This window comes from Vombatus ursinus, unplaced genomic scaffold, assembly GCF_900497805.2.
Source record: "Vombatus ursinus unplaced genomic scaffold, bare-nosed wombat genome assembly UNPS02014821.1, whole genome shotgun sequence".
NCBI lineage: Eukaryota > Metazoa > Chordata > Mammalia > Diprotodontia > Vombatidae > Vombatus > Vombatus ursinus.
The window spans coordinates 907,349-922,534 of record NW_020954599.1 but is presented as its reverse complement, the minus strand read 5'-3'; the positions used below and the strand labels follow the sequence as shown (position 1 = coordinate 922,534).

General features: G+C 37.6%; 1 protein-coding gene across 4 annotated transcripts in view; it reads left to right on the top strand.

Annotated features, from left to right (window-relative positions):
- The window catches only part of RAP1GDS1 (Rap1 GTPase-GDP dissociation stimulator 1), a 214,008-nt gene that overhangs the window by 138,660 nt on the left and 60,162 nt on the right, over nucleotides 1-15,186 (top strand). For 2 of the 4 annotated variants that reach the window (XM_027837594.1, XM_027837593.1), the window contains exon 5: nucleotides 12,129-12,275. The exons of the other annotated variants lie outside the window; for them this stretch is intronic. In XM_027837594.1, the coding sequence (XP_027693395.1) occupies nucleotides 12,129-12,275 (147 nt within the window). The remainder of the gene's footprint in view (nucleotides 1-12,128; nucleotides 12,276-15,186) is intronic. 4 annotated transcript variants of the gene reach the window in all.

Below are 15,186 nucleotides of genomic sequence, written 5' to 3'. Positions count from 1 at the left end.
CTATTATCCTAATGAACATAAAATTAGTTTCTCAGAGCCTAATAATAATGGACTCTAAAAGTATCATCAATTGACTTGTGTGTTCTTTTTAAAATTATACCCGTGAATACTTTCATTATAACTGTTTTGACTTTTAAAATGTTTTCTAAATCACTTCTCTGTTCTTTAGAACAAATTACTTCAAAGCCATTTTTGGACATTACAGTGCTTCATAATTCAGCAGACACAGTTTCAGAAATGAGTTTCCAGCATAGCTTTAAAAAAAGATATTTCTAATTTATTTGTCACAAGTTTGTTAGATTTTTCCACCAAGATTCCTTTAAAAGGAAATTAAGTAAATCCAAAGTTTTAGAGTTACTGAAATACTGAGAAGGATCATTCATTCTTTAATTAAAAAAAAATTATTCTCCAGTATCAGAGGATTATGACTTAGAATAGAGAGAATCATTCTATCAAATTTCCCTCACTTTATAAGTGAAGGAATTGAGGCCCAAAGAGGTTTGGTGATTTGCCTGCCCATGGTCACACAACCAAATTATTGCAGAGTCAACAACAAAACTCTGGCCTCCTTGCTCTCGGTCTTATGAGCTAGTTGGAAAAGTGGTGTATGCATACATGAAACAGAGAAGATTTTGGCAAGTGTGTGATAGTATAGGGAGAATTGAATACCATGATATTAAAGAAACACAAAATGGATAGTGATTGACTGGTTGTGGAAGGCTTCTTGGATGAGATCAGTTGGGTCTTGACATGTACCTTGAAGGAACAGGTGGATGTGAAACAGGGAAGATTAAGAGGGCATTTCAGCATGAGCACAGTCACAGAGCTGGGAAGGAGCAAGATGTATATGGGGAACAGTGAGAAAACCAACCTAGTAAAGTAGGATCTTATAATTGAAAAAGAAATTAAAGAAATACAGAAGGGCTAGTTGACCTGTGGTTAATAATAATAGCTAGCATTCATATAGTGCATTATAGGCATTTATATAGGAGTAGGTGGCTCAGTGGCCGGAGCACTGGGTCTGGCATCAGAAAGACCTGAGTTCAAATTCAGCCTCAGACACTAACTAGCTGTGTGACCCTGGGCAAATCACTTAACCTCTCTTTGCCTTAATCCTCTTAATCCACCGGAGATGGAAATAGCAAACCACTCTTTGCCATGAACAGCATTAGCGTGCTGTGGTCCACAAGATCATGACGTCAGAACAACTGAACAACTGAACAACAGCAATATAGTACTTTACAAATATTACATCATTTTATTCTCACAACAGCCTTGGGAGGTAGATGCTATTATTATCTACATCTTATGGAGAAAGAAACTGAGACAGACTAAGATTGTATGACTTGCCCAGGGTCACATAGTAATTATCCAGAGGCTGAATTTGAACTTGGGCCTTCTGATTCTATTCTGCCTATATATGCTATGTTATGAATACAATTGTCTGAAGGTCTTAAATGCTTTCCTAAGAAAGTCATTATATCTCTGGCATCCTATGATAGACCAATTTTCATTATCAAGTCACATTTCCAGTGTATTGATTTCAGTTGAACTAAAGCCTGCTTTTCCTACAGTTTATGAGTCTAAATAGTTTCCTTAGAGATGCTGCAGCAGGATTTGTGCATGTGTGTTTATGTATGTATGTATGTATGTATGTATGTATGTATGTATGTATGAGAAAATACAGGCATGTCCTGCCTAACCTTGTTCATTGGTTTTGAGAAAATATGAAATAGTAGCACATTCCTGCATGGCCAAAATATGGACTGTGTGACCTAAAGAGAAGCCTAAACGAAAACTAAGACTTTATTTGTTATGGTAATATTAACTCTGCCCCCTTTACTCCCACAATCCCCTTTTTCTATGCCTTGGAGACCTGGGATTTTTTCACCTGGCCAAGGTGACATTGAGGGGCAGCTGCAGCCACATTTAGCCCACTATGCAGGTGGCAGGCTGATAGAGCAGGGCACCATTGATGCTGCACCACAGCTTTGGCTCCTCTCCCCACAGCTTCCTGTCTTTTCCTCTCTCTACCTCCTCAGCCGCCCTTGCCAATTCAAAAGATGTGAAGACATCATAGATAAGCAAGCATAGAATACTGGGTAGAAAAAAAGTGAAATGATTAGATACGGAAGTGCCAACAGGATGGGAGACAAATGGGAGAATGGTTAGAGCAGTCACTCAAAGGTGCTGAGTTTCCATGATTTTAGAAGCACCTCAGTTTTTACAGATTTTCACCGATGTGATAGGAGTAGGGGGAGAGGTAGATCTGTGATTTCATCAGTATGAGAAATTCCCAGTGTAGAAACTCCTTCCACTAAGGTAGATCAGTAATTCACCTGCAATGAATAGTCTTACAAGAGTTGCCTGGGGGAACTGTGATGTTGATAAAGGCATTTTTCTCCTTGGTTCCAAAATAGTATGTGTCAGAGGCAAGGCTTGAACCCGGATCTTCCTAACTTCAAGGTTCCACTGCAGGTCAGTGTTAATTTGTTTGTTTGTTTGTTTGTTTTGGTCAATATAGTACAGCACTCTGCCTTCTGTGCTTCTCTTAGGAGTAGCTCTAATTGTAACCTGAAATATTGCTTCAGACCTTCCTCTCCAGTAGGTCCCTTTGGGCATTTTATGTTTATATACCTTGGTTATTAAGTAGGCTTTCAGTCCATGTGTTTGCGCTTTCATCCAGGCCAATCTGAAAGAGAGGCATGGGGAGAAGTATCATGATCATAGTCATTTTATGGTTGAAGCTCAGATAAGGTATTTTGTTGTTTTTAACTTCCTTAGCTGTGTGTGCTTACATTTAAAAGAAAGCTATTGAGTTTACCAGAGGGAAGTGTAATTCTTTGAAAAATGTCTGCCTTCCCAGCAATACCTCGATGTGTATAAGGTCAAAGAGACCTGACTTGGGAAGGAAATTTTCTAATCCAAGGAGACTGTGCAGATTTTATTGTCCCTGGCTTCTCAATATTCATTGTTTAAAGGACACCATTGGTTACTTGTTAATCATGGGGCTTTCGAATTCTTCCATCAGTGTGGGCATAGTCACTAATCAAATTGATCCATGGCCCTCGAGAGGAGTCACATCTGGATACCATAATCTCACAAGGTTGTTTTGCCATTTTGAAATCTAAGCCATTTCTCAGTAAAAGATATTTTGCCATTTGGCTCATAGCTGCTGAATGCTAAGTGGGATTTCTGTTAAAGTGCATGACTGACAGGTTTTAAAGCCAGCTTTACTATGTTTTTCTTCCTGTTTTCAATGTCATCACTTCATGGCTCCACTGAATACAACCTTTTGCAGGGGGAAATACAGAAAATGTTTCTCAGAACTTGATCTTTGTCACATGTTCACAATTTAAGTTAGACAGGTGCACCATTAGAAAAAATTTTCATCGTGACAGAAGTCTTTGATTGTGCCTGTTCTGAAGTCATCCAGTGAGGCAGCTCTGGATTTAGAGATAGATCTCAGTCTTCCCAAATTCAAGTACAGTTCTCATTCTGCTGTCAGACCATTCTGGTTTCTTCAACCAAGAAAATGTGTTGAAATAGAAAAGATAATTTTTCCCATTAAACTTATTGATTAGCTCTGTCAATACAAAGATTAGCTCTTTGGAAAGCCAGTGTATTTGCAATATTTGTAGTTACTCGGGGCCTTGACCTAGTGGTCAAGCTATAAAAACTTGGCTCGTTCGTTCTGTGTCAAATATGCTAACACCTGTAACGCCACCATGAGCACAGTAGACGGCACATGAATCTTAACTCATGATATCTGTGATGACTTTTCAGACTACATTCACATTTAGGGTAGCTTGCTTTTTGTGCAAGATGCTTATGTAACCCTTGGGCACTTCCTCCCTTATACATAGTCCCCCCTAAAAGCCATCAGCTCAAAACCACTTATGAGCCTCCACTGATGTGTTTTTTCATCAGCCAGCCAGAAGACACATTAGTTCAAAATTGTATTCTCCCACAGGTGGCTGCATCACCCGTGGTGAAAGACACACATGCAGAGGTCACATGTGTCCAGGAAACACATGGGGCAAACCTAGTCAGGAGTCCCCACAGCCAGGCTGCTTATGGCCAGGGCACGTTGCTGACCAGCGTGTCTCCCTATATCGTGCAGCAGAACATCCTGCCGATGTCTGCGGGTGCTCTTGAACCTCACATGTTTTTGCCTGCAGTTTGCAGGGTACTCACTGTCTTTCCGCTCTCTCCTGGGCATCTCTGCACGTCTTGTGTTTGCAGGGCTGTCCTCTGCTGCTGTTGGCGGGCCTTCAGCTCTTCAGGACCATCTGCTGAGCTGTCTGCCCCTATTACTGTGCAAGCCACTTCTTGACAAAGAAAAGCTGAGCTCTTCTAGTGCATAGCCATGGAGACTATGAACCTACCCCACTTGGGGCAGGGAGGGGAAAAAAGGGAAGGGAAAGACACCCAAAATGAGAGAATTCAGAAAGGGATGGAGAGCATTTCCACCACAGATGACAGCATCTGCTAAAGAACTTGGGCAGGAGATAAAATGTCATGTTGTTGTTTTTGTTCAGTCATTTCAGTCATGTCTGACTCTTTGTGACCGCATTTGGGGTTTCCTTGGCAAAGATACTGGAGTGGTTTGCCATTTCCTTCTCCAGCTCATTTTACAGATGAAGAAACTGAGGCAAACAGGGTTAAGTGACTTGCCCTGGGTCATACGGCTACTAAGTTTCTGAGGCCAGATTTGAACTCAGGAAGATGAGTCTTCCTGACTCCAAACCCGGCACTCTACCCACTGCACCTCCTAGCTGCCTGAATGTCATCTGGACAACAAGGAATAGTCCATTCTGGGTGGAGTCAGGTGTGGGAACTGGTGATAATATGTAGTAAGTCTAGAAAGAAGCTAGAACCATATAATGAAGTACTTTAAATGCCAAATAGAGTTTGCATTTTATCCTAAAAATAATAGAGGAGCAAATAAAGCATCTTGAGCAGGGGAGCGCCAAGGTTAGCCTCGTGCTTTAGCAATATCAGTTTGGCAGCTATACGAAGGATGGCTTGGAGAGGAGAATAACTGGATGAAGGGAGACCAATTAAGAAGGCTATGCCAGCAGGAGATCAGATGAGAGGCATTGAGGGTCCAGACTATAGGATGTTTATAGTGTGAGTAGAGAGAAAGAGATTGATGCAAGCAGGGGTATACTGGAGGCCGTTCATACTAGCTCACGAGCCAGTTGTTAAATTTTCAGTGTGAGCATTTACACCTCAGAAATTGGCAAATGCTACACATCAAGGCTTGATTTATTGTTCTGTTGGCTGTCTAGACTTAAGAAAGTAATAGAGAAAATGTTAATATTACATATTAAAGTGTGTCATGCATAAATAGTTTGGGGTTTTTTTTTGAGTTTTACGCTTATCAGCACACTACTAGATGCAAGATATGCTGAGGAAGTGAAATGGACAAGATTGGTCAGCTGATGTGATAAGGAGGATGAGTGAGAAAGTTAAAGTCAAGCGTGGCTTCTAAACTGCTAACATGAGGATTGAAAGAATACCCCTGAGAAAAACTGGGAAGTTATGAGTGGTGGTTTAAGGGAGTATATGCGTTTTCTTTGTTTGAGGTGGAACTGTCCATCCAGAATTTGGAAATGTAGGACTGAAGAGGGAGATGAGGACTAGATGTGTATATTTGAGAGTCATCTATATAAAATGATAGATAGAAGTTGAAAATATCATAAAAGGAGAGTGAGGAAGAGAACATAGGCAAGAGAACCATAATAGTCAGGACACAGATGTTGATTCTGCAAAGAAAATTTAAGAAATATTAATTTTACTGGTATGAGGAGACTCTTTGACCAGAGTCACAAAAACCCAGAAAGTAGACAGAAGGAAAAGAGTAGTCGACACCTCAGAGAATCCAACAGGGATGAGAACTAAAAATAGGCTGTTGTATATAGCAGTAAAGAAATTACTTGTGACCTTGAAAACATCAGGTGAGTGGTAGGGGCAGAAGCCAGATTCTAAGAAGTTGAGAAGTGAGTAGGCATTGGGAAAGTAGGGGCAAGGAGTGTAGATAGCTTTTTCTGGGAGTCTCATTATTGGGGGTGGGGGAAATAGAGACATAGGATGATCGTTTGAAGAAATAATAGGGTCAAGTGAAGGTTTTTAAAGTGTGGTAGAGATCTGGGCATTTTTGAAGGCAGGAGGGGAGAACCCAGTCCAGATAAGGAGAAGTTAAAACTTTGGGAGATAGACGGGATGCTGCTGTATAGTAAGCTACTGGAGGAGATGTCAGGGAGGGCGAGTTTGACATTAGCAAAGAGAAGGACCGTCTCTTCCTTGGAGACTAAACAACCTGAGATATAATGCAAAGGTGATTTGAAATGTGGAATTGGGGACGAGAGTCATTGGCCTCCATGTTTTTTCAATGAGTATGAAGAAGAGCCCTATGAGAGGGGAAAAAGGAGAAAAGTGAAGTATAAGGTATTTGAAAGAAAAGAATTTGACCCGAGATTGACCCATAGTCTCCGTCTCTTCCGCTGTGTTTTAGCGTGGTTTTCATTTACATAATGTTATCAATTCTGTAAATTCTCTGGGTTCTTCTCATTTCATTCTATCTGTTCACACAAATCTTCCCATCTTGTTTCTTAGGATAAATGGTTGGACTTATTCATAGCTCCACCAACAGTGAAATAGTCCACTGCCCCTTCAACATTGACTATCTCCGTGTTTTATCATCTTTGCCAGTTTGATGGATGTGAAGTGAAATTTTAGAAGTCGTTTTAATTTTCATTTCTCTAGTGATATGTACTACTTTTTCATATGATTGCTGATAGTTTACATTTCTTCTTCTGACAAATCCTCTTTTCTCTTGACCACCTATTTTTTAGAGAATGTCTCTTGGTCTTTTATTTGCATCAATTATACATAGATACACACATACACACATATAATAGGGGATAGGGATAGGGACAGGGCTTATAATTCCATTGACATAGTGATCTCCAGGTAGAAGAAATTACCTCTACAAATGAAAGTAGGCACCTTCTGTGCAACTTTTAGTCTTAGAGAATTTCCTAGCCCGTGGAGAGATTAAGTGAGTAGCCCAGGATGTGTCTAGAGCAAGACTTGAACTGAGGCCTTCTTGACTCTGAATCCAGCCCTAGTTCTGCACAGGCCTTCTCCCCCCCTCCCCATCCCCGTCCCCTTCTCCTTCCACTAAGTCATGGTACTTCACAGGCTTTTATCACAGATTTTGGATGATTTTTCCCATTTTATCTTCGTAGTCTAGTTGCATTAATTATATTTTCACAGAGCTTTACAGTGTTATGCTGTATAATTGAATTCATCTATATTATCTTTTATGATCCCTTCTATTACTTGTTTAGTTAAGAATTCTCCTTTTAACCATGTATCTGAAAAGTCTCTCCTTCTCCCCCACCCTCACTTCTGTATATTTAGATTGCAATTCTGTTTGGAGCCCTTTGTGATATTGCATGTAAGATGTTGGCCTAAATCAACTATTTCCCAACTTTCACAGGATTCTTGTTGAATTAGGGACTTACGTGCTGCCTATTTCCTACGTGTTATCATAATGTTCTATGTGTCATCTCATAATCATTGCTACTGTAACCATTTCTCTTGTCACAGAGGATTATGTTTTCTGGTGGGAAATAACCAACTGGAGTAGAAGGATACATAACAAGAATGCAGATACAAGCTTCTGTAATTGAGCAAATAATAAAAGATTGGAAGGAAAGTTAACGTTTTGTATAAGTAGGGATAATTTGTTTAAAATGCTTTTTTGAATTTTATATTTGGAACTTGTGGGTTTTCTGAGGAGACATTTTTAAAAAGGTAATAGTTAAGCCACAAAAACTGAGGAAAAAGCATTTAGAAATGAAAGCTACTTCTAAAAATTATCCCCAAAAAACCCTTTCTCTTCTCACACCCAGGATCAGTTTGGGAATGAGTCAGCTTGCTATGGGCTGGGCACTGTGCTAAGTGCTGGGGATGCAAAGAAAGGCCAAAAAAAAAAAGTTCCTGCCCTCAGGAAGCTAATAGTCTAATTAGAGAGACAACTAGAGCTAAGTCTTGAAAGAAACAAAGGAAATGAAGTGGAGGTGAGAAGGGGAAGCATTGCAGGCAAGGAGAGTGGCAAGTGTGAGTCAGTGGTGAAGATGATGCATGACCACCCCTTACTTTTTGTAAACTCCTTGAGAGCAGTTTCTCTGTCTCAGACCTCTCTGTCTCCCAACACTGAGCATCACCATAAGCATTAAATAAGTACTCAGTGAATGTTTGTTTGACAATGTGGATGTTTCTTCTCAAACAAGTAATCTGCTCCCTCCTGCAATTCCCACCAAAAAAGCACTCTAATTAACCAAGTAGGCTGATGACCAAGTGAAGGTCACTATCAGAGTCAGATCTGTAGAGGCCCACCATTCTAATGAGTACCTTGACTTGTTGACTGTTCTACTTAATATTTCTCTGCGTTATGGCTGTCAAATTCCACCTCTTTCTCCTTTAATCTATTCACTTTGCAGGTTTTGTTAGGCAAAAATATCTTTTCCCAGTTACCCATACGTCTCAACTGTGGCCATGCTTAATCATCTGTGGACCTCCAGTCATTCTTCTTCTTCCCCAATAAATTCACTCTCTGGCTTGTAGTGTTTCTCAACCTCTTCAATTTCCATTAGCAATCTACCTTTACCATACACAGACATGGCCATACCTTGGAACTCTATTCCAAGTCACACTCTCTCCATTTAGCTATATTTGCCCCAGATGGTGGGATTCCTGATTATGGTTGTGAGACCTGCTTTAATTTTATTTGTAGAGAAACAAGTAAAAATAACTATAATTTAGACTTTGATATCCAGATCCTTGATCCTTCTCAAAGGTTCTATCATATGATTTCTGTTTATAGAAGGCTAATAATAATAGAAATGGTAAGGTTGGAGCAACTTGGGGAAAAACATGCTTTTAAATATATTTTATTGGGGACTTTTATTAGTAAGGCTTTTTTCTAAGTATATAATTCAAATTTCTGCTTAGTTCAATTTTATGCAGAGTACTGCTAGGCATTAGAGAAGATATAAAGCATCATTTGTTACTTTTATAGAACGTACAATTTAGTTTGAGGATATGACACATGTACATAAGTAGAATGTTAAGTAATTTCTAACAGTGCATGAGGTACAAACTAGATTATTTTATCTAAGTGTTACTACTGTGGAGGTTTACTATTCAGTCTCCATCAGCTATTTGGCCCACTTTAAACTCCTTCTAGAAAACCCCCAACTATGCTTTACTCCTATATCCTCCAAACAATCCTTCTGGCAACATGAGTAAATGAAAGATAACCTTCTGGATGATGGGCAAACATGGTGATGGAAATAGCTGCATCAACAGATGCGTTCCCTTGACATCTTCAAAAGCTAGGTGTGGGGGAGAAGGGATTCTTTTTTAGGGTGCAGATTAGATTAGAGAGACTCTCAGGTCCCTTTCAATGCTCAAATTCTCTGTGACTTAATCCACCTGGATTTCAGCCCAGCCTATGACACCCTCTCAGACCATCTTTGTGTCCTGACAGGACAGCTGGGTGGGTCCAGTTGGTTGAATGACTAGACTCATTAGTGAATTTAGAACTAGAGACTGGAAGGCCTGGCCCTGTTTGAGTCAACATTTTTTATTAGTCTATGTACATGAAGACTTAGGTGGCAATTTTTAAAAAATCAATTTGCAAATGGCATGAAAATATTGGCAGGTTAAAATTACAACCAAATATCATAAGATGAAATTTAATTTGGTTAATTGTGACATCCTATACCTGGGTGCAAAAGTTTTTTTTTTTTCCTCACAAGTACAAAATGGGAAAGGTGTAGCAAATGTATCTCACATGAGAAAGATCTAAGGTTTTAATGGGTCACAAACTCAATAAAATCAGTAGTGAGATAACAGCCAGAAAAAGCTAATCTAATAAGTGACTTCATTGAACGGGATGATTTTTAAAGACAGGGAGGTGATACTCTCGTGATATTTTTGCAAGGGTAAAATGCACTCAGAATATTCATTTATGACAAGCTAACCAAAGGTCCCAAAGTTATTATTTGACTGTAATTCATTCATCATGCTTAGTGTGTAGCTTGTGCGTGACAGAATGGAGCTTTGCAGCTGGAGCTATACCTTTGTTACCTACGATCATAATGATTTTTTTTCTTCTCCTTGTTTTATGTTATATGAGATCTAATAACCATGCTATTCACAATTTTGTTTCATTTGCTACGGGGATGCTGAACAGTGATGGAAGTATTGGATTCTCACTAGGTTTAAAGCCTTGGAATTAATTTTGCTGATGGAAAGGGTTGAATATGTGAAGAGGCCCAGCTGCTCTGTAGAGTACATTAGGATTAAAGAACACAGGAATTGGGGTAGGGGGGATAGTATAGATATAATGGGAAAGCAATTATACTCTGTTTCCTGGTGAAGTGTTATGTTACTATAAGAAAATAGTGAAAACTTAGTTTCCAGATGTAACAACTCAGAATGTGTCTTGAACATTCGGTTTTATTATGGTGATGGGTATTAAAATCATATCCAGAAGTGCAGAAATTGTTCATCACAGCCCATAGAGTTGTGCCTGAAATATACAGTCACTTAGGAGTCTTCATGAAAATCTTTTAAAAATAAACAATCACAATCATACTATGTAAATCTCCTACCAGCTAACCAGAAAGCTACCTTAAATGTTCAGTAACTGTAAGATTCGTGCAATTACAATTGGTACAATTTGTATTCAAAATGAGACACTGTAAAGTGTGTTTATTGGACTTGTAAGACTCCAAGTATTTGATTTGCAATGCTGTACAGGTTCTTATTGTCATTGATTTTTATAGATACAGAAGAAAAAGAACACATTTTCATTTGAAGTCCCCATATTTAAAATTATATATGTTATTGATCCCTTTTCTTTTCCAATGTGAAGTTAGGGAAAGAAACTACAAATACTCCTATGAGTTTTTTGTTTGTTTCTTTGTTTTATTGTAAGTCTCAGCATCTATCTTTTTAACAACTTTCCTTTACAGATTTTCTTTCATTTGGTGACACACAATTTTTGAACAGAGATTTAAACTTACAATAAATAGTCTGTAGCTTACTCCTGATTACCCATGATATTACACTAGAACTAAGTTGTCAGGCACTCCGCAGATAATCAAAAGGAGGGAGAGAGAGAAAATTTGAGACGGAATCTAAATTATATTTTGTGTGTGTGTGTGTGTGTTTAATTTGATTTTTTTGGAGTATATTTGCTTTCTTGAAAAGCAAATGTCTGTCTTCCTTTCTTGTGAACATTTATAGGTTAAAAAGTTAGAGGAACTGTTAAATGAGATAGTATGTATACTAAATGCTTTTGAAATAGAAGTAGTGGAAATTCAATGGAAGTATTTGGGAGTTCTTAATAATTTGGGCCTTGTTGTGGTAGTGAAGAAAAAAACACTGAAGTGAGCATTTAATTGTACTCTCTAGAATGAAAGGACACAGAGAAAAATGTAACAGAAGTAATATTTTAAAGATAGTTTTTGGACTAATTTTGTACTTTTTGTAGTGACAGCAGGCAAGTTCAGACTTAAAGATGGCCCTATGGTGACCTAGGCCATCTCACTAGATCTTAAACTGTTTTTTTGTTTGTTTGGTTTTGGTCGTTTTGAGAGTTGGCTGTCCAAGCTACTCTGCAATTTATATTTGAAAGTTGTTGACAGATTTGTGTATTGTTTGGTTGCCAATCTGAGAAAAATGAAGACTGCTAATAAAAATTCACTTTCTTCCTCTACATGAAAGTTTTGGATAATAATGATGATGATTGATATTGGTGAAGAGAAAACCCCAATTAAAATAGAACCGTAATCTCCATCTAACAAGTGAAAATTATCTTTTTTTTTTCCTCCAAGAGAAATGGTTTCATTTGTTTCCTTAATCCATTTCAACTAGTTTGTCTAAAACCACTCATTCATTTGAACAAGTTTGATGTCCAGTTCAGGACTGTTTTTCTCTTACTGTTTAAAGATTGTGTTGATGTATAACTGTTGTATTTTGTGTTTGGAATTGTAAGGTTCTTTTTTTACTTTTTATTTTTAATTTAACTCTTTGTTTTACAGATGAGGGCAGGAGTGCAGTTGAGCATGCAGGTGGTGCCCAAATTGTAGTTGACCATCTCAGGTCACTGGGCAGTAGCACAGACCCCGCCAGTGAGAAGCTCTTGACTGTCTTTTGTGGCATGCTGATGAACTATAGCAATGAGAATGGTAAACAAAACTCCTGAAAACTTGCTTTATCTCTGGGGGAAAACAAGATTAAAAAGCATCCTCATTCAAATGAAAAATCCAAACAAAAGAATTGCAATATGCAATCAAGAATTCATAGGCTACATTATAAAATTACAAGATTCTATTTGAGATAAAATAATGTTTCCAAAATGCAAAAATAGACTTACATTAATTATGGACTGGGTTTTTTAAAGGTTACTTCATGATACTAGTCAGTGATCTTGATCTTTCTTATATACAAGTTTACAAAATCAGTGATAAAGTTCCATCATCTAAGTTACAGAATCCATTTAGTCTTATAGTTGGAAAGGACACGAAAGATTATGGAGTTACTCAATTTAAAAAGTTGTTTTCTTAATTTAGCATATTGCTTTGATGAACAATTTTTAGATATATATATATTTTATAGCTGGATATAATGATTGGTCTTAGAAAATGATTCTATTTAGGAATATAACCATTAGGTGATAAATTTTTCTGGTCATAGCAACTCATGAAGAGCCAATTCACTAGTACTATTAAAATCATGAATTATATGACTAGAAGTCATGGAAAGGATGACCATGTCAATGAAATCATAGATTTTAATTGGATATCAGAGTAGGAAAGAGGTAAAAATTTCAATTTTAAAATACAAGTAAACTTCATAAAATTTATATTTTAAAAATCCCAAGTATCTTATGTTATATTTACTATATATCTGTTTCCAACTTTCATTCTTAAAAAAAAAATTTGAAAAATCCATCCTTCATAGAGTTGCTAAAGTGATTTTCTCAAAGCACAGGTCTGATCATGTCACTTCATAAACTAAATCCACTGCAGTGGCTCCTTATTACCTCTAGGGTCAAAAATACACTCCTTTCGCAGGTAAAACTCATCATAGCCCGGCCCAGCCTCCTTCCACATCACCCATCTACATACCCTACATTCTAGCCATCCTGGTGTGCTCACTTCATTTTCAAGCTCCACATCTTTGTGCTGGCTGGCTGTCTCCCTGCCCTCTCTCTTCACCTCTGCTTCTAGGAGTCTGGGGCTTCCTTTAAGACCCACCTCAGGTGCCACCTTCCACAGTAGGCCTTTCTGGGTTGCCCAAGCTGCTGGTGACTTTCCTGTCCAAGGTCACTTTGTATCTGCTTCATATGTCTATCTTTCTGATCTATCTATCTGTCTATTTAACTATCTGTCTGTTTAATCTATCTATGTTCATATCTGTCCTATCTATATTTATCTATAAATGCTGTAATTATTTACATGCATGTTATTTTCCTCAGTGGAACATAAGCTTCATTAAGGGCTTATTTCACTTTTGTTTTTGTATCTCCAGCACTTAGCTCACTACATGACACATAGTAAGTACTTAATAAGTGCTTGATTGATTGGTCATATATTTATCAAACATGTAGATAATAGGAAAGTTTTCAGTTAAATTGTTTTCTCTATTTTCTAATTAGGTAGCTTCAAATAGCACTAATAACTTTTTCCACTCTAAAAGTACATGATTTCTAGGCTATTGAAGTACTTTTATACTCAGTGTCTTTAAATTTTGAATTTCATAAGATGTACATGTGGTAACATAAAGATGAAAATTCGTAGGTAATCCACAAAGATTATCTCCCACCTTTCAAATCTGACATGATAAAAATTAGCAGCTTTAACTGATGCACCTTCCTTTGTTTCCTTCTACCTTCTAAGCTGATGTTGAGCAAGAGATGAGCAAGACTCTAGATAATCCACAAAATGGACAATTGGCCCATGAATAATTGAAAGCTGACCACAAAATATATGGACCTGAGATACAAATAAGAAACTGGCAGTCAATTATTCATGCTATTTCCATTTCCTTTGAACTCCATTTGGATTTGTGCATATGGAGAAATAAGCCAAGAGTTAATTGCCAAAACAAGAGAAAAAGGGAAAAAACCAAAAGATCATCACGGTAACTAATGCAATATTGGGAGAAAATAGGCTTATTCTGCATGAAAGATGGTTCTTTGCTCTGTGACTGAGTAACATGTTTAGAAAACATACAGTAGCTCATTTGCTCAACATTTTAAAATGGAGATGAGCTTCCCAAAGCCATTTAGAACACTTTCCCAGAGGTGCCAATGAGAACATAATGTAGAAATGTGCTCAAATGGTAGCATGCCTGCAAGACAAGTCGATGACTTCTAGGGGCCATTTCACCCATGGAATAAAGATGGTGCTCCAGTGGCAATGTACTGAGTACTAAGTAGAGAATTAGTGAGTTCATAATCTGCTTTAATAGCTTTTTTCCAATATGGAAATTACTCTGTTGAAATAATTTTAAGCTTATTTGGAAAGTTACATTTTACCTTTTTGGATCATATTTAAATTATAGTGTGAAGTGAAATATAATGCAGATTCCAAGTTAAGCTTTCAGAGTTTTGAAAGGACGATTTAGAAAGAGTTTAGTGTTAAATTTATTATTACAAAAAGCAAGTACTCCCGTCCTGATTCCCCCTCTTCTCTCTTTTGTTTCTTTGTTCTTATATGCTTTTTGTATTTAGGTTAGCAGTTTGTGAGATAATTTGTTGTCTCTTTACACTGTTTTTCAATGTAATTTTTTTTATGTTCTACACTATCCATATTGAACAGTTTTGCTCTAGTGTCTACCATTTTACCTAAAGGATTTGATGTAAAGTGATTTTCCAAATCAAATCTCTAGTCCTCCTTACCAGTTACTAAACTATTCTATGTACCTGGAAGAGACTTCTCTACCAATAGAACTCTCAGAAATTAAGGACCTGATATTTATTAGCTCTCCTCCAGGAAGTTTCTCTTTAAATACACTCATTATTGCCTTCTTGTGCAAAACATAGATAGATAGATAGATAGATAGATAGATAGATAGATAGATAGATAGATAGAT